The 21,289-nt window shown below is 39.0% G+C and overlaps 1 protein-coding gene across 2 annotated transcripts in view; it reads left to right on the plus strand.

Annotated features, from left to right (window-relative positions):
* PDZD4 (PDZ domain containing 4) overlaps positions 1–21,289 on the plus strand; it is a 32,005-nt gene that overhangs the window by 816 nt on the left and 9,900 nt on the right. Inside the window, exons 2-4 of one of the 2 annotated variants that reach the window (XM_034434207.3) lie at positions 13,465–13,736; positions 14,509–14,599; positions 17,544–17,642. In XM_034434207.3, the coding sequence (XP_034290098.1) occupies positions 13,465–13,736; positions 14,509–14,599; positions 17,544–17,642 (462 nt within the window). The remainder of the gene's footprint in view (positions 1–13,464; positions 13,737–14,508; positions 14,600–17,543; positions 17,643–21,289) is intronic. The other variant, XM_034434208.3, reaches the window with a different exon arrangement.

Below are 21,289 nucleotides of genomic sequence, written 5' to 3' on the forward strand. Positions count from 1 at the left end.
GAGATGAGCGAAGCATTAAGGGAATCGGGTGTTTGTATGTGTGTGTGTGTGTGTGTGTGTGTGTGTGTGTAGGTGAGGAGCAAGATGAAAAGAGGGCAGAATAGGGTCGTCTGGGGAAAGGAAGGTACTGGAAAGGGTCAAGGGAGTTTCCAATCGTTCCCACTGGAAGGACTGTTTGGGTCGAGGGGGGCCAAGGTAGAGGGCTGGAAGATGGAAGTGTCTGAGAAAAAGCAAGTGATCTACAGTGATTAAAGATGTTTGTGGGGGTGGGGGTGGGGGTGAGGGAGGACATCAAAATAGGAATCCCAGGTTGTCTTTTGGGGTGGAGTGGGGATTTGGAGTACCATTCGGAGAATAGAGGAGGGGGGGTTAATGCTGCAATGGGGGAGGGACCAGGTACTGAGTGAGGGGAGGTTGCTTAGCAACTAGTCTCCCCCCCCCTTTTCCCATAGCGTACAGTGTCTGAAATAATGGGGAGAGGATTTCTGGAAAAAAAAAGCGGGGGGGGGGAGAACAAACTGGGATGAATGGCACTGAGCAGCGAAGGGTGAAGCAATGGTTTGAGAAGGGAGTGACAGGTATTCATTCATTGATTCATTCATTCACTTGCTTCCATCTCTTCCTTCCAGTCATTCCTTCCAGTCCCTCAGTCTCCTCAGCGGTTTGCTTATTCTGGTATCTGTTTCTTTACTCCTCCCTTCCCTCCTCTTTTTGTCTTTTTATCTCTCCCATCAGTCTTGTTTCCAATCTCTCTCTCTCCTTTGTATGTGCCATTTATCCAGGTCTTTTTCCACCACACTCTCTCATCCCAGGTCAGAGGTACAAAATCAGACAGCCTCCTAGTCTGCATTACAGAGATGAAAGCTATATTATAATTGGTAAAGCAAGAGGCTTTTAAAAAAAAAAAACCAAAAAAAAAAAAAAACAACAAGGGTTTTATATTTCAAACAGGTTGAGTTTTCTAATATTCTCTCATGGGGGTACACAGTTAATGTGTACCTGCCTATGTGTAGAGCTGAAATCTATAATATTATATATTTTTGTAGGCAAAGTAGATACATAGCTGTCTTTTGTGCAATTATCAGTATATGCAGGTACATTACAGGGGTTGTGTTTGTGTAGATAATCTTGCTTGCCCCATAAGGGACCATCTATTCTTTTGTCTTACTATCATTTAAATACTATCAATATTTAAATTCTGTTAATTTAGAGATTTACAGCATGAAAATAGCAAATAAGATCATTTATACAAACTGAGAAGCAAATCCAAATACACACAGCGTTGCTATCTGTATATCCTTGTGTTGATAAGGTCTTCTCTCATCAGCCTTCCTCAACTCAACATAGGTTGAATGTCAGCCCCCATAATTCCCAATCAGCACAACATTGGGCAAGAGCCATCTGGGTGGGTAGGGTGTCCTTTTGTAATTTCATTCCAGTTGCTGATCATGGGAATCAGATTTTCATGAAACAGAATGGATTTGACTGATGTCCTCAGTATGATAAATTATTCTTTTTGTACAAAGAAAGGCCAAAAGAATCTGTGCGTTAGATTAGAACCATTTGATCAGCTAATGATTAGACTCAGATCTGCACATCATTCCTATTTTCATCTCTTGTAACAAAATTGCCCCTCACTGTGGGAAATAAATGGGATGAAAAGGGAATCTGTGGCTTATAGTATTCTTTGAGCTGAGCAAAGAGATCTAGCTGTACTCTCAATATTTCCCTTCTGTCCAGAAGCCCTGTTTTATAGCTCAGGATTTCAACAGGTGACAGCAAAAGGAGAAGCTTCTTCCTCTTCTGTTGTTCATGGTCCCACTCCATATCTTGCTGAAACAAAATTAAGGAGTTGGGATCCTGGTCCCTCCAGATACCTGAAAGACAGCTCCCATAATTTCTGACTGTTGGTCATGGTGGACAGTTTTTACGGGAGTTGTAGCCACAGCAACTGGAGGATACCACCTTGTCTAAACCTGATTATATATTCCACTTGCTTTTAACCTGATAATTTTTAGAAAGGAAAGGTGGAGTATAAACTGAATGAATAGGTTATTTGGGTTTATTAATAGCTTTAAAAACAATCTTCCCTAACCTGCCAATTTTGTGATATCTTATAGTTATATCTCATAATTTCCAGTCAGCATGAACAATGAAAGTTGGTCCATCTTGCATAGGGGACACAAGATGGGAGACATTGCATTTAATTCTCAGCATAATTTCTAGTTTAACATTTTTACTTTCAATAACATTTAAATAAGACATTTTAGAATTCACAATGCCATTCTTATTATAAGGCTTCACAAAGTATGGAACAAAAATATTCTCAACATGTCAAACATTACATTAGGAAAAATATACAGTATATAATAAAAAAGTCAGCAAATAAACCTTGCTTAACTAAAGTTGAAACTTATTTGAGTCCAAAAATTACTAGCATTTGCTTGTTTCCAGAGTATAGAAAATCATGGCACAAAAAAATACCATATAGTCAAATGCTATTCCAAGGAATGATACATTGCTCTTTGTTTCTTGGATTTGAAATATGTAAGTTGCCAAAGAAAAGAAACAAAATTCATAAAGATTTAAAGCAGTCTGGAAAACAGTACTTCCTTTCAATTGAGAATTAAAATGGTCTCATCCCAAAAGTCACACATGGCTGCATCTTTTTGATGCCCATGCTTCCACAAAGTTGCCTTTCTCTCAATTCCAGACTATGAGTAGCACAATTTTAAGTCTTTTCTAGCAGTCTTAGAGTTCAGACAGCGCATTCCCTCTTATGCCAAGACCATCCAGTAACAGTGCAAAATGTGTAAAATCTCTTAAATTGGAGGTGAGGTCAGATGACTAACTAGTACCCTGTTTCCCCGAAAATAAGACATCCCCTGATAATAAGCCCAATCGGGCTTTTGAGCGCATGCGCTAAAATGATCCTCCTCCTGAAAATAAGCCCTCCCCGAAAATATTTAAAGGCAGAGCTGGAAATCAGGTAAGACAGCAAGAGGAGCCCCATCTTGCTCCACGCGTCCCAAAATAATAAGACCTCCCCGAAAATAAGTCCAAGCGCTTATTTCAGGGTTCAAAAAAATATAAGACAGGGTCTTATTTTCGGGAAAACATGATAGGTGTGATCAAAGTAGTGCTTAGTGGCCATTTCAAGCTGATGAAGGCATCACCTCCACACACATACACATCTTCTGATCTAGTCTCACATCAGCCTTATCTGCCACTAAAGGACTGAACACACAAGTACAGAAGAATGTAGAAGATAGCATCTGGGTTGCCTCTCAGAGAAAGGAAAAGAAGAAAGGAGAATAACTAAGTAAAAGGGCTCCGAGTAATGCAGCTCCTTTTGTAACTTTATTTACCTTGGGATATAAAGAAACAGAGAGTAGAAGAAAAGGCTCAGGGTGGAGCCTAGAGATGATGGACAGAATTCCACAATTAGATCCCACCTCCATTCCTGCTGCAGGCTGTGATTGGCAGATGCTTTTCCAGCTGGCTGGTGACTTGCAAAAAAGAGAATAACTAAACTAGAGGAATCAGCCAATCATTTTATCAGGCACTGCATATGAAAAATCATGGCAATTCCATCAGTATCACAGTTGTAGTTGATATTAGACTCAGAAAATAAATTAATTAGTAGAATTTATAAATTTCTCCTACGCTATAAATTGGAAGAAGAGACAGTCAAAGAAACGATGATCAAGTGGGCTCAAAATATCAAACACACAATACCTTTGGAAAAATGGGAAAAGTTCTGGCAGGTAAACCTAAAGTTAACGAAAGCAACGGCGTACAAGGAAAACCAACTGAAAATGTTCTATCGGTGGCATATGTCTCCAACCAGATTGGCAAAAATACAACCTAAAAATAGCCCAATTTGTTGGAAGTGCAAAAAGGCACAAGGGACTTTTTATCATTTATGGTGGACGTGCCCGGCAGCAAAGAAATTTTGGTCTAACATCAAAAAATGGTTGGAACAAATAACAAAAACACAGATTGAAAAAGAACCAGAAACATTTTTATTAGGAATATTTAACAAATCATACCCTAAGGATATCAAATATCTTACAATTCACATATTAACTGCTGCAAGAATAACCTACGCAAGAAATTGGAAACAAGAAAAAATACCAAGTGAAACAGAAGTAATAGGGAAAATTTTAGAATGCGCTGAAATGGATAGGTTAACCAAAGAATTACAAGAAAAAGAAGAATCAGACTATTATAAAATATGGAATAATTGGTATAATTGGTTAAAAATTAGAAATACACAAAAAATATAGGGGATATATTACCGATTGATACATATATATGTAATAAAAAATATTATTAGATTAAAGAAAGGTGAAGGAATATATTATAAGTAGAATTGTAGAACGTCACTCTGAAAAAATGCTTAAGAAGAAATTATACACAGTTGTAGTTGAGGCAGGATAGAGATCAGCAATAGTCAGCAGATTTCACATCCATTGGGTGGAGAGCTCTGGAAAACGGTCCCCAGGTCTCATGTGATAATATTAATAAGTAAAGTTTTAATGAGTACATTCCACCTGTAATAGGGTTCAATTTCTCCCAGATATTTTATTAATCATATCTACATTGCAAAGACCACCATTATTAAAATACATACAATACAAATTGAAATAACTGAACTCTTACATTGTATTGACGGGCAGTCCTCAAGTTACAAGGAGCTCAGTTATGGTTGTAAGTCATGACAGTCACAAAGCGGGTCACCATGCAACTGGACCAATTTTACAAATTTTTTGTAGTGATTGTTAAGTGGATGCTGTTTTGTTAAGTGAACCCATTGTTTACTATAGAGCAGCTTTTGTCGTAAGCCAGAAGTAAACCCTGGTTTCCAGGCAAAAACATCATAAATTCTATGGCTGTGGAGCTCTACAAATGTGTGTAAATGTGGTCCTGTCACCATGGGGGGACAGGGGACTGGACATCAGATTTTCATAAGTAGCTTGGGGCGGGTAGTCGTAACTTTGAATGGTCACTAAGTAACCAGTCATAAATTGAGGATTACCTATACAGTATAATTTCGAATAGCATTTTCCAGCTTTTCCTTCCTTTGTTTTTCTGAATCTGTGTGGCTAGAATCTCATCTAGAAATTTACCATCAGCCTAGCAGCCAGTAAATATAATAAATAATATTGCAAATCTCCAAATTCCAATCTAATCGAAAGACTTGCAGTCTGTACTCCGATCTTCCAGGTTCATCTCCCAAATTCTCAGAGCTATGAACCTCTTATTTTGAACTTTAGGGGAAACTATTTACAGGAAACTACAACATTCTTTGGTTCTCAGAGTATAACAAGGACATGCATTTTGTTGTTTGGATGGGGCATGTAAAATGTCTCTTTCTGTTGACTGACCCCGATCAAGTTTTATTGTTTAGAATTTTTTTGTATTGAATCATCAGTTGTTAATTGATTAATGTATTGGTTGATTGAATATGTGCTGTCACGTTATTTTGAATTTTAGCAACCACATAGGTAGATTTTTCTCCATGATGACCTATCCTGGTCCTTTAGCTCTTTCAATGATACCCCATTGTCATGGCAACTGAGTCCATCCATCTCTCTTCTGGTTGCCCTCTTATTCTCTTTCTTCTCTTCGCTTCCACTTTCCTCAGCATTAGAGCCTTGTCCAAAGAGTCAATCATTGCATAATGTATCTTAAGTAGAATAATTTAAGACTGACATTAATTACTCAAAATAGCATGGGTAGAGTTTTCATAGCACTTTGTGTCTATCAATAAATTGACACATGTTCAACTACAAGTTATTAAGTTATGAAAAATCAGCGAATATAGACATCTGTATATACTGGTCTTGATATTCACATAGGTTCAAGACAATAATGAAACAGAATTCCAGTGTTCTCTAAGCAGACCCATTCAAGAAAACGTGCATTTTTTCAACAGATTCTGCATCTGTGGTTTTGATTGTTAATGAATGTGAATCAAAATTTGTTGTTAATTGATGGCAACTAAGTAGTAGGGCCTGTCACATAAATTTTAACCATAGCCATTTTCTTTCATGGAACAAAATGATACTTTCTCCTGGTTTAACTTCACAAGCTGTTTAATGGACCAATTGCCATCACAAAACACAACACTGATGAAAAGAAGAAATTGGGACACTAGCTCTGGCCTACAATACTTCAGGGAGCCACTTGATGGCATCAAAGAATATCTTGCTGTTATCCAGAGCAATTCTTAAGAGCAACATAGTGGCCTAGAGGTGGATTTCTCACCTCACAATCAGGAGGCTATGAATTCGATCCTAAGTAGTGGCAGACATTTCTCTCTCTGGGCACAAAGAGAAAATATCTGCTGTCAGCTCTATATAAGCATCAGGAAGGGCCAGTAAATGCTCAACTCTATTCAATTACCCTGACTCTACCCTGATGTAAGGGATTACATAGGATCATTAAAAGAAAAAAAAATCCAGAGTAATTCTTAAAATGTATTCCTAGGATTTCTGGGAGTTCCCCCAAGACCCTCTCAGAAGTCTGAAAAATCAAAATTACCAGTCTTTGTTAAAAAACAATAGCATAATATTAAAATCTCATCAAACAATTATGAGAAGCAATAGCAGCAGCAAATGTGTCAATTTTAATTTTTAGTATGGTAAATATCAATACATATAACCCATACAAACAAAAGCTTTTTTGGGTCCTCCATAATTAGTGGAAATGAGCTCTGAGAGAAAAATGTTTAAGGTATACTGATCTGGACCTTTACAACCCAGGTTTTACAGCCTGTGGAGGAATATTATGCCTAGACGTAGCAACATGCTAATTAAATAATGTAAAGGATAGCTTTGAATATGAGATACTGTGATACATAGGATGCTATCTACAGGTTTGTGAATTTCCTAAGACTTGGTGACCTGGCTGCAGGTTGGTAGAAAATGCTGGACTGGGATTAAGATACTTTACTTACTTTGCAAAGTAAGGTTGGCATCAGTAGTTGACTTCCCAAGGGAAGAAAATATTTGGATACAGGTAGTCCTCAGTTAATGATTGCCCTATTTAATGACCATTCACATTTATGATGGTGCTGAAAAAAACAGATTTATGAGCAGTCCTCAAACTTACAGGGGTTGCAGCGTCCCATAGTCCCAAAATTGCCATATACAAGCTTCTGCCGAAGTCAGTGGAGACACTGGCAGTAAGTTGCAGGTTGCAGTCACATGATGTCACCCTTAATGACTGCAGTAGAAGTGACATTGTAAGTCTGGTGTGGTCATGTGATGAGCTTCATTGCTTAGTGACAGAATTTCAGGACCCAATTGCAGTCATTAATTAAGGACTACCTGTAGTTGTGGCTTTGGTTGACTTGACTTGAGCACAGCACTTAAAAGTTTGATGGCCCAAGTCCATCAAATTAAAGCATTGTGTGGTTTGTTTTATTTGGGTTTGGTGTGACTTGCCAACACATTTGTAAAAAGACACAGAAGCCAGGCCATACCAAATCTAGATAAAAATAGCAACACTATTAGTATTAAGGATTATATGCATAATCAATATCAAACCAAAAAATAGTTGGAGAAAATATAGTATAACTCCTTTCTTTCTCTCATGTTCAATGTGCATTCACACATGAATACATAAAATCCTTAACAGGATAGGAATGGGGCTGTTTCTTGTAGTAGAGACAGATATATGCACACACACACAGACACAACATTGGTTAAGCTCTGTTGTACACAAAGACATATAATACATACAACACAGAATGGCATTTATCAATGCAGTGAGAAACAATATAAACACCTTGTAGACATACATTGTATTTTCAAACAAAAAAATGACACTCACAAATAATGCCATATGTATCTAGAAAAATATCTCCAATTCCTGTGGCGTCCATCATTTCACAATGCTTCTTGTGCATACGTACTTTCTTCTCCCAGTTGAAATGATTATAGTAGACACACAGAAAAATCTCTCTAGAGCACACACTTGCTTATGGCCTCCTCTGCTCTAGTGGGATTGGACCTTGCATTCTAATGTTCGATTCCAGCCAAAGGTTTTTATAAAATTGGGGAGAGGGATAGCCATGGCTCAGTAGAAAGATGGAGAAGGGGAAAAGATTAGTGTAGAGATCGAGAAAATGATGATCACTTGAAGAGCGATTTGAGGAAAAGGAAGAAGAAGAAAAAATAAACACACAAAGGAAAGCTATGGGGAACCATCAGCTGAAGGGCTGAGGCTGGATAACACTCCAGGAATGCGATTGGCATTTGTTATAAATTCCTACAGGGCCTTCCTTAGGCAAAGAATGTCCTCCTCATTCCCACCCGCTGCCCCTCCCCAATCCATTTGTCTTCCTCACAGTTTTTCTAATGTAGCCTCTTTTCTCTACCCTGTAGTTTCTTTGATGCGCCCCCCACCTCATCCACAATCTTCTTTGTTATTTTTTACTTAAGATCTTAACTCTCCCACCTCACCTCCGTAGAATGTTCCCCTGGTGGTCCTCAAGCAAGAAAGCAAATTATCTATTTTCCCAGATTCTCCTCCTGCCCACCTTGAACTTCCACAGCCCCAAATGGAAGAGGAAAAAGAAAGGAGGATAATTCATATTCTCCCATCCACCCACCATTTCTAGAGTTTGAGGCTAGCGAGTAGGAAGGAGATGTGTTTTGCTTTTGATCCCTTTTACCCATATTTTCCTTTTTCTCCCCAGCTGCAGATGCCTGTATCAATCACTTCAGTTGCCATGGTAACTGCAGCTGCAGTGATGGAGAAAGAGAGATGCACCCATGCAGGCACGCGCAAGCACACACACACACACACACACACACGTCTATTCAGCAAAAGGTAATGTGATGCATGAAATCCTCCTACATACAGTATGAGGATGCACCGCACAACGACAAGCTCACAGGTGCGTCAGCCTGTGACGCATAATGAAGTAGTGGCTGGGCAAGTTCCCACGGTAACTGCATCATGTCTTGCATTTTGTTTGAACATGATAGAACATATACAATGTATGAAATGGGTGTGCCAGGGGTGTGCCTTCTGGGAACCCAAATAGGAGGAGTGTACCACGGGGTTTGTACAATGAGGAACTATCGGCATTATTTATCAGTTTGAGATTTATGAGGAGAAATGCATTGCCCTTGGAACTTCAAGAGAATGAGGATTCTTGAGAATTGCCTAAGTCAAAAGATTTTTCATTAAGGTTTTATCTGCCTTCAAGAATCAGCTACTGAAGTCGGGTAAACTCCAAGGACAGAATTCATGACAAAAGTTATCCACTGATCTCTTTTTTAGTGACAACAGCTTTTTGTGTACAGAGACACAAGAGGCATAGGGGAGGGGCATAGCGTGTACTGGTAATAGCAAGCCAGGATTACCTCTAATACAGCCATTCTCTTGTTTCTTTGATTTTTAATCTAAGGATTCCTTTATTCTGTCCTCTTTTTAATTTACCAAGACAGAAGAATTTTGAACATGCTTATACAGCTGAAAAAACTGAAAGTGAGATGATCATTATGAACCCTTGCAAGATGGGCCTCTGTTGTAAATCTTCCTTTCATCCCATAAAAGCTAATTTCAAAAAGCCCTTTTCGTTTCAACTTATCTGGCCTTTATAACCCAAACATTATTATTTTTACAATGTGCAGCCAATTCCCAGACTTCAATCCCAGATAATATAGCCAATGGTAAAAAATAATGGGACTTGGAGTCCATCTACGCTGGTAGGGTCATTTTGGAGAGCATTGCCAAATAATGCAGTCTGTGTTGGGCTAAATGGACCATGAACTCCACTAGTTGTTTAAGGCGCCTATTCTTAAAAAATAGGATTATTTTGATTCAGTTCACTGCAACTCCTTTTCTTTTTAAGCTCAAGCCAATTACAATGGAGCAGCAGTGTGTTTTGTACTTCTAGCAGACCCATCACTTGAAACACACCATGGTTGCATTCATGAAATATGCCAGTCTAATGATGTATATAATATTTTTCCAAAGGAACTATGGTCTTTAAATAATATGTTGGAGTCAGTTAACTTTCAAAAAGCAAGGCATGAAGCCAGGTCAAAAATTAAATATATTTTTTATTTCATTTATAATCCGTTAAACATTAAGTTTGACCAATACGTGCACTGTGTAATTTCTTCCCCTGTGAGATCATAACAATTGCAGTATGGTGGCAATTTCTGGAGACTTCTGAGTGCTACCCCAAGATTTTCAGGAGCCACCTGACCCTTAGAAGGTATGCCCCTCTGAGGAAGCTACAGCATATATTGCTTTGTTTAGTTGGGGGCACATTAGTCTGTGAACCACAATTTCTGGATAAACAAAATATATGAACTATCCACTGTAGCTTTTTCAACAACCTGATTAAAATCAACCATGGCTTCACAATGAATGAATCAAGCTACTATCACACGCAGGCCCACCTAATAAATCAGTATAACTGTCAGGCACAGATGAACACCGTCTGCCTGATTAGGGAGATACATTTGATTTGGAGTTTTCTCAAGAGGTCTGTCTAAACAGAAGTGCTGTTTATGATAGATTTGTATAGCTGTTATTTGAGAAGAAAAATTGGACAGATTTCTTTTACCTCATTTGTGTGTTTATATTTGGCAGCAATAAGGACTTGTACTAGATAGGGTAGGATTCTCAGCCATTTTAGAGAATGATGAAGATGGTGATGATGGCAATCCTAATGGATACTAAAAAAACCCAGTGCAAATAGATAGTGTTGTGCTTTCGTCTTACAGAGATGGGAAAGGTATGTTAGATGGTCAGGAATGGTTCTCTGAATATTCAAAATGTGATGAGAGCCATTTCTACGATACAGGTAGTCCTCAACTTATGGCCACAACTGACCCCAAAATATCTGTTGCTAAGTGATACAGTTATTGAGCTTTTGCCCCTTTTACAATCTTACTTTCCACACTTGTTCAGTGAATCACTGTGGTTAATATGCTAATAACGTGATTGTTAAATGAATCTGGCTTCCCCATTGATTTTGCTTGTCAGAAGGCTGCAAGTGGTGGGCACATGATCTCAGGACATTTCAACCATCATAAATATGAACCAGTTACCAAGCATCTGAATTTTGATCACGTGACATGGGGATGCTGCAATGGTCATAAGTGTGGGAAAATAGTCATGGCACTTTTTTTCAGTGCTCATATAACTCCAAATGGTCACTAACCAAATGGTTGTAAGTAAGTTGAGGACTATCTTTATTGGGTTCATTCCCAATCTTTCTACAAAACAGGTTTTGGACAATTAGCCACAAGTCTCATTCTCCCAGTAAGCACCACTTGGGCTGTGGTTTCATTTGGAACCAGAGGAGCAGCATTAAAGACCTATGAATGGCCCCAGTTAGTCAGATGTTCAGATGATGTAAATGGATGTGTCTGCCTCTTCAGGAGAACAGGCTCTGAGGTCCATTCTTAAACAAGACAGGGATCCTTTCTATAAGAATTGTTGGTAGCACTAAGCGTGAGTAACTATTCTGACACTGCCTGTGTTTTGAGTAGCTGTACACAATACAAATTGAACAGAGGCATTTTAAAAAGCAGATTGGAGAATGTTTCTCAACCTTAACAACTTTAACTCCCAGAAATCCCCAGCTAGCATGCCAGAAACACAGGTTTATAGGATAGAGGGAGGCAAAAACAAAAATAAAAAAATGTGCTTTTTAAAATGGTTGTGTATAGGATTTCCAATACATGGCTTGCATCATGAGATACAATGATGGAATTAATAGACTGTGAAGATGTCTCTTTCTCTAACATGTAAAAAAACCTCTGCAAGCTTTTTTAAATTAAAGAGTATTGAGCTTAATGAGCTTCCATTCCCAGCCTCAGGTTTATTACCCATGAGAGTTAAGCTTATTTTACAGATAGTTCTGAGGATAAAATTGGATCTATCCTTATATATATTTTACTGAGTTTCTTGATTTATGAATTGCCTATAATATTTAGGGACTGTCTGTATTTCAAAAGCTGAGCACTGAATAAACAGATTCTCCTAATAATGGAGTCTGATCATACGTTTGTCTTTGTGCTTTTTGCATTTGAAACAAGACCCCAAAGGACTACTACATTTATATGAATAATAATTAGTGCATTTTATTGCTGTAGCTCCATTCTGTATTACTGTGAATGAGTCCAGGAAGAGGAATTGCCAGAACAAAGTACATTGCTCCTGATACAATCCAGAAAAGTGACATTCCTAAACAGCAAGAGCTTCCTGCCTTTTTAAGAAACTCCCATGTACCAATTTGTAATAATTTTCATGAAAGCTCATATAGCATTCTAGGATAAGAAGGAACTATAAAAATCATTAATTTTTAATTAGTGTACTTAACCATTATCATGCCAGTTTTATTGTATCCTGTTTACAATAACTTCTTTGCTTTCTTGAAATAATGAATGATGATCAAACTGCCTGATTCAAAAACCCTGTGTAGCTTTTCTACTGCTAAATTGGGAAAATTGAATCATGTTAGTCTAGGATCTTGACCTAACTAGTCGTCTAGGGTCAACCCATGAAACTGTAGCTCTGTATCTTTCCTAGCTTGGCACCCTCTAGTCTAGTGGGATTTGTACAGTACAGTGTATGACTATCAATTTGGTGGTGATGCGAATTATAATCCAGGATCTCTGGAGAATACAACATTGTCAAATGCTAAAGTGGACTGAATGTAAAATTTTCTGAATGCAATTGCTGGAATTCCGTAATCACCTGCTGCAAACAAATATAACTGGGATAATATGGATGCAATCTGGAGGGGCTGGGAATGTCTGAAGGGCAGCAGCCAGGAGTAAACCAGAGGTGAAGATTTTGTGCTACCATATTTAGAAATTTGTGTGAAGATACCTAAACACACACACACATATATTTAACATATATAATACCCAAATCATGTCAAGTTATTTTGGCTCCTAGCGTAACAATTTTTCACTCTCCATGGACATGAAAATACAATGATAATATCTTAAATAATTTAATGATCAGCTGCTCTTTTGTGACATTTAAAACCTGCTGTTAACCCAGCAGTCTCTCTTTGCCCATTGTTACAATGGGCTTTGCAGCAGAGAATGGAGGAAAAGGTGAACGGCAATCCCCTTTTGGCAAATAAAATGGAGGCCAATCTGCTGTTTCCTTCATACAGAAGAAAATATTTCAGTAAAAAAAAGGGGGGAAGCCATTTTGGGGAAATTGCAAAACCAGTTCTATATGAATAATACCTCAAGTCTAAAGATATTTGAGGATGACTTCAGAGTGTGCACATGAAGAAAGTGCAAGGATTTAGAACAGGGGTCTCCAACCTTGGCAACTTTAAGCCTGACAACTTTGCTGGCTGGGGAATTCTGGGAGTTGAAGTCTGCCAGGCTTAAAGTTGCCATGGTTGGAGACCCCTGATTTAGAACGTTCTGACATCCTCTTTCTCTCTTCTTCCCACTTCAGGTCAATGGTCGGGAACTGTCTCGTCTCTCACAGGAGCAGACTCTTGAGGCCCTCCGGTGCTCTAAGGAACCTCTGGTCATCCAGGTGTTACGGCGCAGTCCTCGTAGCCGAGGTGGAGGTGGTGAGGGATCCATCTCTCAAGGAGATATCACAACCCTGGTCGATAGTGGAACCCAGACAGACATCACCTTTGAACACTTAATGGATCTAGGCAGGATGCGGCCACCAAGCCCTCCGGCTGTGAGGATGGAACCCTATGGGTTGCCTGATCTGTAAGCATTATCCTGAGGAAGACACGATATCTTGTCTTCTTTATTTACCATTGATTGTACTTATATCTTGTACACTTCTGGTACAAGCCAGTCCAGGGTAGCTAATAATATCAGTCTAGGAGATAAAATCCTAACATGCATTAAATACAAGTAGTCCTCGACTTACAACAGTTCATTTAGTGACCATTTAACATTACAACGGCACTGAAAAAAGTGACTTATAGCCATTTTTCACAGTTACAACCTTTGCAGCTTCCCCATAATCATATGATCAAAATTCAGATGCTTGGGAACTGACTCATATTTATGTCCCGGAGTCATGTGATTATTTTTGGAGCCTTCTGACAAGCAAAGTCAATGGGAAAACCAGATTCACCTAACAGTCAGGTTACTAACATCAGGTGCAGTGATTCACTTAACAACTAGAGCAAGAAAGATCATAAAATGGGGCAAAACTCACTTAACTTAACTCACTTAAATTTTGGGCTCAATTGTGGTCATAAGTTGAGGACTACCTGTACATGAAAATATCAGAATATGTTATTGTGTCTTTTCAGAAGTAGAAAAAATAAGCAATAGAATTTTTCCTTTCATATTGTCCTGTGAAAACCCTGGCTCCATCTTACCTTTTCCTATCTAAGTTTGTCACATTAAGTTCTGCTATCTGTTTGCCTTTGATGAAATTACACTTGATAGAAAAGAGCCTAGGAAAGTTCTAAGTAGGAAAGCAGAAAATTTACCTTCTTTCTTTTATGTTCTTTCTTCTTCAAAGCCCCTCAATTGCACATGAATATTATGACCCTGTGGAATTCATGGAAGGGGCTGCTCCAGAGGCTGAGCGAGCCGAAGACCTAGAATACGAGGTGAGAATCTGTTGAAACTGGAACCCCATTTCAAGTTTCTGGCTAGAGCAGGATTTTGGATTACCATGATGTGTTTTCACATCAGAATAAGTTCAGGTGTTTAAAATCAAAGCTAATGGCTAAAAACAACCAGCTTGGTTGATGCTTTGCTCAATAGGTCCCCAAATTGAGAAGAGACATTAGTGCAAAAAGCTTGCAGCCATGTTTTCTAAAAAGGGTGCAGGTTCAATATTTGAACATTGTCTACCAATGCCAAATATAGGGTGGTGCCTTCTTGTCATTGTGAGAGAGCTTTGAAGCAAGGATGAAGGGCTACTCATTTTGAATGAGGGGAGCAGCTTTCTCCCTCTGGTTATGAATTCAACAGATGAGTACCTTTAGAATTAGAGCCAAAAGGATTATAAAGGAGGAAACATGGTCAGGGGAAAGCCATGGTGTGAGGTCCCAGGACACGGCACAGAGATAACACACACAGCTGTCAGTTCAAATCGCCCCTTTATTGCTCCAAATTTGCCCAAACGCTCCCATGTTTCTGGCAAGTCCTAGAGCAGAGTGATAACAAACCCCCACACAAACCTCAAGCAGCCTCTGGCTGCAATTAGTCCATCCCAGTGCTGTCTGCACCAAGGCTGCATGGCAATAAATCCCAAATGTAGTTGGCAAAACGAGCAAATCGAAGAGTTCAGGGAGCAAAAGATTCAGGTAATTAGTCCAGAACGCCAAAAGGAATGCAAGGACTCTTGGCAAGTTCAGATGTTGGCACGCAACATTTCAGAAACTCAACATTTGTTCCTGACAAATGCCCCTCCCCAAAGCGTCTCCTTAAGTCTCATTCCCCAGGTGTGCCCGGTGAAGATGGGCAGGGCACTCTCCTCGCGAGTAGCCTGCTCCGTCTGTGCTGATCACACCTTCTATGCACTCTCTGAGCCCTTGCATCAGGAGTGGGTGGTTCTTGCTCCTCGTCTGAGCTCTGTCTCTCATATTCATCCTGCCTCTGTTCCTCCCTGCCTGCAGGCCTTACTAATTCCGAAAAACCTTGCCTGGACTGACTCTGCCCTTCCCCAGTTTCCTCCAAGGCCAATGGAGCTGCCCTCTCAATTGCTGTCAGCTCTTGTTCCAGCTCATCTTCCCCTGCAGATTCAGACTCTGATGGGGGCATGACACTTGGTCCAAACAGGCAGCTTGCTATTCTTCTAGAATGATCTAACTTGAACTGAGATGCTCAGGAGCCACTTAATGTCCTTGAATCATGAGAAAGAAAATGGAGAGGAATGGCAAAAGGTAGCAGGACACCCTGCTAAGACCAAGGGGTGGGCTAGAATTTTAAACATGGCTTCTCTTTTTGGAAGGAGATGTACTGAAACATTTTGTGGCAGATCCTCCTTATGGGTAGTCCTCACATAACAACTGATTGCTTAGCTAAATTTATGATGGACTTCCTCAGAGCTGCTTAAAACCCGTTTTTGAAGTTCCAATGGCTACATGCCCACGCATACACATGTACACACACCGTGGTCATGTGATCACATGCCCTTGGCAACTGGCTCACATTTATGGCCATTTGCAATGTGACTGCGATTTTTGGCAGGTTTTGGTGTTAATTTCCAATTTCTGGCAGAAAACACCCATTGGTGAAAATGGGCTCACTTAATAATCACTGTGTTCATTTAGCAACCTCCAAGTCTGATTAACAAGAAATACAACGGAACATTTAATCTCTTAATCTAATTCCCACATGTAATACTGGTACTTAATAGTTTCCCTGTTGATGGCCTACTGAATGCCACTGAAAAACAGTACATCTGAGGTGACACAAAGGTGGTGGGTTTGTTATTCACACATTCATTCATAAATGCTCAGCTGAGATCACAGTCATCAAGTGCTGAGTATGCTTGTGTGAAATGAGCCTTATTTAGCCATATCTAAGTCACTGGAAGGGAGTGGCTGGGAAGTCCACATTTTTAAAAATTATTTTGCGTTCAAAGATCTATTAGAGTAGTTCCAGAAATGGAGAGATATCCTTGCATTTTTTTTTTAAAAGCAAAATACAGGTAGTTATGTAACCATTCATTTAGCGACTGATTAAAGATACAATGGCACTGAAAAAAGTGACTTATGTGTCAGCTCAAGGAGAAGAGGATGGGCTGAAACGAGGTTTGTGCGTTCCTCCCCCCCAAGAATGGCAGCTCCATGCCAACAGCACGCTGGAGCTGACATTATCACCTGCCCTCGCACTTATGACCTTTGCAGTTTCCCCATGGTCACTTGACCAAAACTTGGTTGCTTGGCAACCAGCATTTATTTACGATGATTGCAATGTCCCAGGCCCATGTGATCACCATTTCTGACCTTCATTGGCCAGCTTCCAATGAGCAAAATCAATGGAGGAAGCTGGGTTCATTTAATGACCACATGATTCACCTAATAGTCAGGCTTGACTCATTTAACAACCGCTTTGCTTAGGAATGAAAATTCTGGTCCCAATTGTGGTCATCAGTCAAAGGCTACCTAGTAGAAGCAAGAAGTCTTTTAGTTACTTGGGTGCTCCTACTTTGCACTATGTTTATTGCAGACCAGATAAGCAAATCACCAAATTTTGGCAGCAAAACTAGAGAATTCTCTGGGAGTTTAGAGGGCTGCAGGCAGCTCACAAGTTATGAGTTGCCCACCTACTCCTATTTTATGGGTGGGTGAGATTTTTTTTTTAAAGAAAAATAATGCCTGCAGAAGACCTAACTTTGGTTTTTTGAGTATATATGGAGGAAAGACAACCAAACAGAATTAATTCAATGAGATCTGGAACTTCTAGTCAGCTGACTGCATGAAGTATTAAGAATCAGGCTAAGTTCTTACAGAAGGAACCTTCTGTCCCAGGGCATCTAAGAGAGGCAGATAGACTGCTACACTCAGTGATCTTTCTGTGGTGTTTCTTTCTGTCTTACAGGAGGTGGAGCTGTATAAATCCAGTCACCGGGATAAGTTGGGCCTGATGGTTTGTTATCGAACTGACGACGAGGACGATGTAGGCATCTACGTTGGAGAGGTGGGGTCAGGGGCAGTGTTTAAAGGGGCGCAGTAGTTATGCTAAATGGGGGAAACAGAGAGCTACATGTGGGGATTCAATGTATATGAGAACTGACAAGAGCTCCTGATTTTGTGCTTTTGCTTCAACAGCAAGAAGTATTCATTTAGTGTAGGAGTGTGTTCCGTGTGTGTTTGTGTATGAAGGTCAGAAGCTCAGACTCCCAAGTTGAGGTTAGGAGGAAATCTAAACTATTTTCATTGAGGAAGGAGGAATGTGTAAATTTTGTAGAGGCTTCCTTCTTAATGAAATAGCAATTTCATGTCTGTTTAGGATTACTAAACCTAAAGGAGCTGCAAAATTCCAGGTCACCACTAGATGGCAGAAAAGACACACATACCATTGTAACCTTTGCTGTCATTTAGTGGTCATTCTGAGTATTGCAACCCAGATTAATTACTTCAATTTTGGTGGAGATTTTCTTTGGGATTATGGCTTGCTTTCTCTATTCTCCATGGGACCATCATAGTTAGTCCCTTGCAGTTGTTATTCTTTTTTTTTTTTAGAATCACAATATTATGGTTTTCAATGTCAACTCTAGTTTTGCCATATATCAACATTCCAGGAACATTTTTTGATTACAATCCAACAGCTATTCAATTTGTAGCATTCCATACCAGCAGTCTCATTGTAAATGGACATAAAATCAATAAAAAAAATCAATACTCTTTGAAGTACCACAGCAGCATCTCTAGTGCACTGTGGAATTTTTGTTTTGTTTCCTCCAACAGTTGAACTTGATATAAATATATCTTTAAGGTAGAGATTGGATTTGCAAGACATTTATCTTCAAGTCACTTATTTATTGACACTGTACTACCAAATCCATAGTGGGCATATTTTGCTCCTTCCTCCTCACAACTTGAAGGGATAGTTTAGGGCAAGAGGTGCTGACCATCCCAAGATAAGCTTCCTGGCCAAATAAGCACTGAGCCCAGGTACCGTTGGGCCAATCAGGTAGTAAATAGCTTCCGATCCGAGGGCATCCTTCTATATATATGTCATTTTTATTGAATATGTTTATATGAATAAAAGATAAACATGAAACATAAAGGAAAGCTAAGAAAAAAATAAGAGATAAAATGGGAAGCCACTACAGATAAAGAAAGAAAAAAAAGAAAGTGATAACTATCAAAGCAACGTCTGATCTTCATTACAGCAATTACAAACAACCATATTTCCTCTCCTCCCTCTCTAAAGTTGCATTAAATGGCTCTTCTCTATCCTCTATTCATCCCATTTTAGTCAGCAAATCAAAAAAATCATTATTTCATTTTTGTTTAATTTTCGGCAAAAAGTCCATTAATGTTTCCATCTTTTATAACAGTATTATTGTTTTATCCCTGATCAAACAGGTCAATTTTGCCATTTTGACAAATTCTGCCATCTTCACAATTCATTCTTCTGTTGTGGGTATTTCAGTATTTCTCCAATGTTGTGCATACAATAGTCTTTCTGAGGTTACCATATGCAAAACCAATCTTCTATGAGTCTTTTCCAATTGGTTATCCATAACTCTCAATTTAAAAAATTAGTTTCATCTGAATATTGACCTTTAAAATTCTTTGTATTATCATATGTATTTGTATCCAGTATCCTTTTTCTTTTTCGCATTCAGTATGCATGGTAAGTTAAAATGTCCATGTTTTTCACATTTCCCAAATTGACTAGAAGTACTTTTATATATTTTAGAAAATTTCTACGGGGTCATATATCAATACTACATCATTTTATAGAAATTATCTTAAACTATAACACACTGTGAATTTCAATTCTTATAACCATATTCTCTCCCATTCATCCATCTGTAAACTATAACCAAAATTCTTAGCCCATATTATCATGAGTCTTTAACTTTTTCTTCTATTTCAAACCTCAACAAAGTTTATACATTTTAGCAATCACATGTTCATCATTTGAACAGTTTGATTTCAAATACTGTCTTATGTTGTTCCGTTCCAGTTACCTTTCTATCTATATTCTTTTTCCCAATTGTGCATATGAAAATCATTGAAAATTAAATCACTCTGCAGTCATTTAACAAAATCAACTTATTCTCCTTCTTAACAAATTTAAACAATCTTCTTTTCCATGGAGGTATGTATTATTTATTTAATTAGTTCAAACAATATTCCAAATTCAGCTATCCCCTTAATTCATTTTATACTTTCTTAGTTAGCAGTCTTGGGAAACATTATTCTATTAATTATTTTAAATTCAATGTAATTATTTCTTTACTTTTTATTTTAATTCTTTGGGTTGGAAATACACTCACCAGGTAGTTTATGTATTCTGCTGCTTTCAAGATCTCTATAGCATTTACATTCCTCCCCACCCCAATATGCTCTAGATTAGAAAGTAGAGTTGGTGAGCTTAGGGTCCTTTAGCAGGCTCCACTTGAGACTCTAGCTTGATCTGGAGCACAGGTGGGCATTTTCACAGCGCTTTTTTTTGTCCACAAAAACTCCCTAGGTCTGGGCTCACTGTCTAGTTGGCAATCTCTGCCTCAGATTGTCCCCATAATACGAAGATGTGTTAATCTGCCATTTCTCTATCTGGAACTCTCTGGAACCTGGATTTTCTCCTATTGTTTCAAACCTCATGTTGTGGGAAGTAAGCAGTGGGGTACCACAAGGCCCAGTATTCTTCAATATCTTCACAAACAATTTAGAGGAGGAAACAGAAGGGGAACTTACCAAATTTGCAGATGATACTAAGCTGGCAGGAATAGCCAACACCCTAGATGATAGGCTCAAGATCCAGATGGATCTTAACAGACTTGAACACTGGGCCCTATCTACCAAAATGAAATTCCATGTAGAGAAAAGTAAAGTCTTACACTTAAGCAAGAAAAGCCAAAAGTACACATATAGACTGGGTGAAATTAGGCTTAATAGCAGTAACTGTGAGAGGGATCTTGGAGCCATAGTGGGCAACCAATTAAATATGAGCCAATAGTGTGCAGCAGCAGCCAAAAAAGCCAATGCAATCCTAAACTGCACTAACAGAGGGATACAATCAAGATCAAGTGACGTACTAATACCACTCTATAAAGTCTTAGTAAGACCACACCTAGAATATTGCATCCAGTTTTGGTCACCACACTATAAAAAAGATGTTGAGACTCTAGAAAGAGTGCAGAGAAGAGCAACCAAGATGATTAGGGGACTGGAGACTAAATCATATGAAGAATGGTTACAGGAACTGGGCATGCCTAGTCTAATGAAGAGAAGGACCAGGGGAGACAGGATAGCAGTGTTCCAATATTTGAGGGGCTGCCACAGAGAGGAGGGGGTCAAGCTATTTTCCAAAGCACCTGAAGGCCAGACAAGGAATAACGGATGGAAACTGAACAAGGAGATTCAACCTGGAAATAAGGAGAAATTTTCTGACAGTGAGAGCAATCAATCAATGGAACAGCTTGTCTTCAGAAGTTGTGGGAGCTTCATCACTGGAAGCTTTCAAGAAGAGACTGGACTGCCATCTGTCAGAAATGGTGTAGGGTTTCCTGCTTGGGTCGGGGGTTGGACTAGATGGCTGAAAGGTCCCTTCCAACTCTGTTAATCTTTCTGTCAGGGTCCTCAGTTCTACAAAATAAAAATAGAGGT

This window comes from Pantherophis guttatus, chromosome 2 (assembly GCF_059756535.1).
Source record: "Pantherophis guttatus breed Tessera chromosome 2, ASM5975653v1, whole genome shotgun sequence".
NCBI lineage: Eukaryota > Metazoa > Chordata > Lepidosauria > Squamata > Colubridae > Pantherophis > Pantherophis guttatus.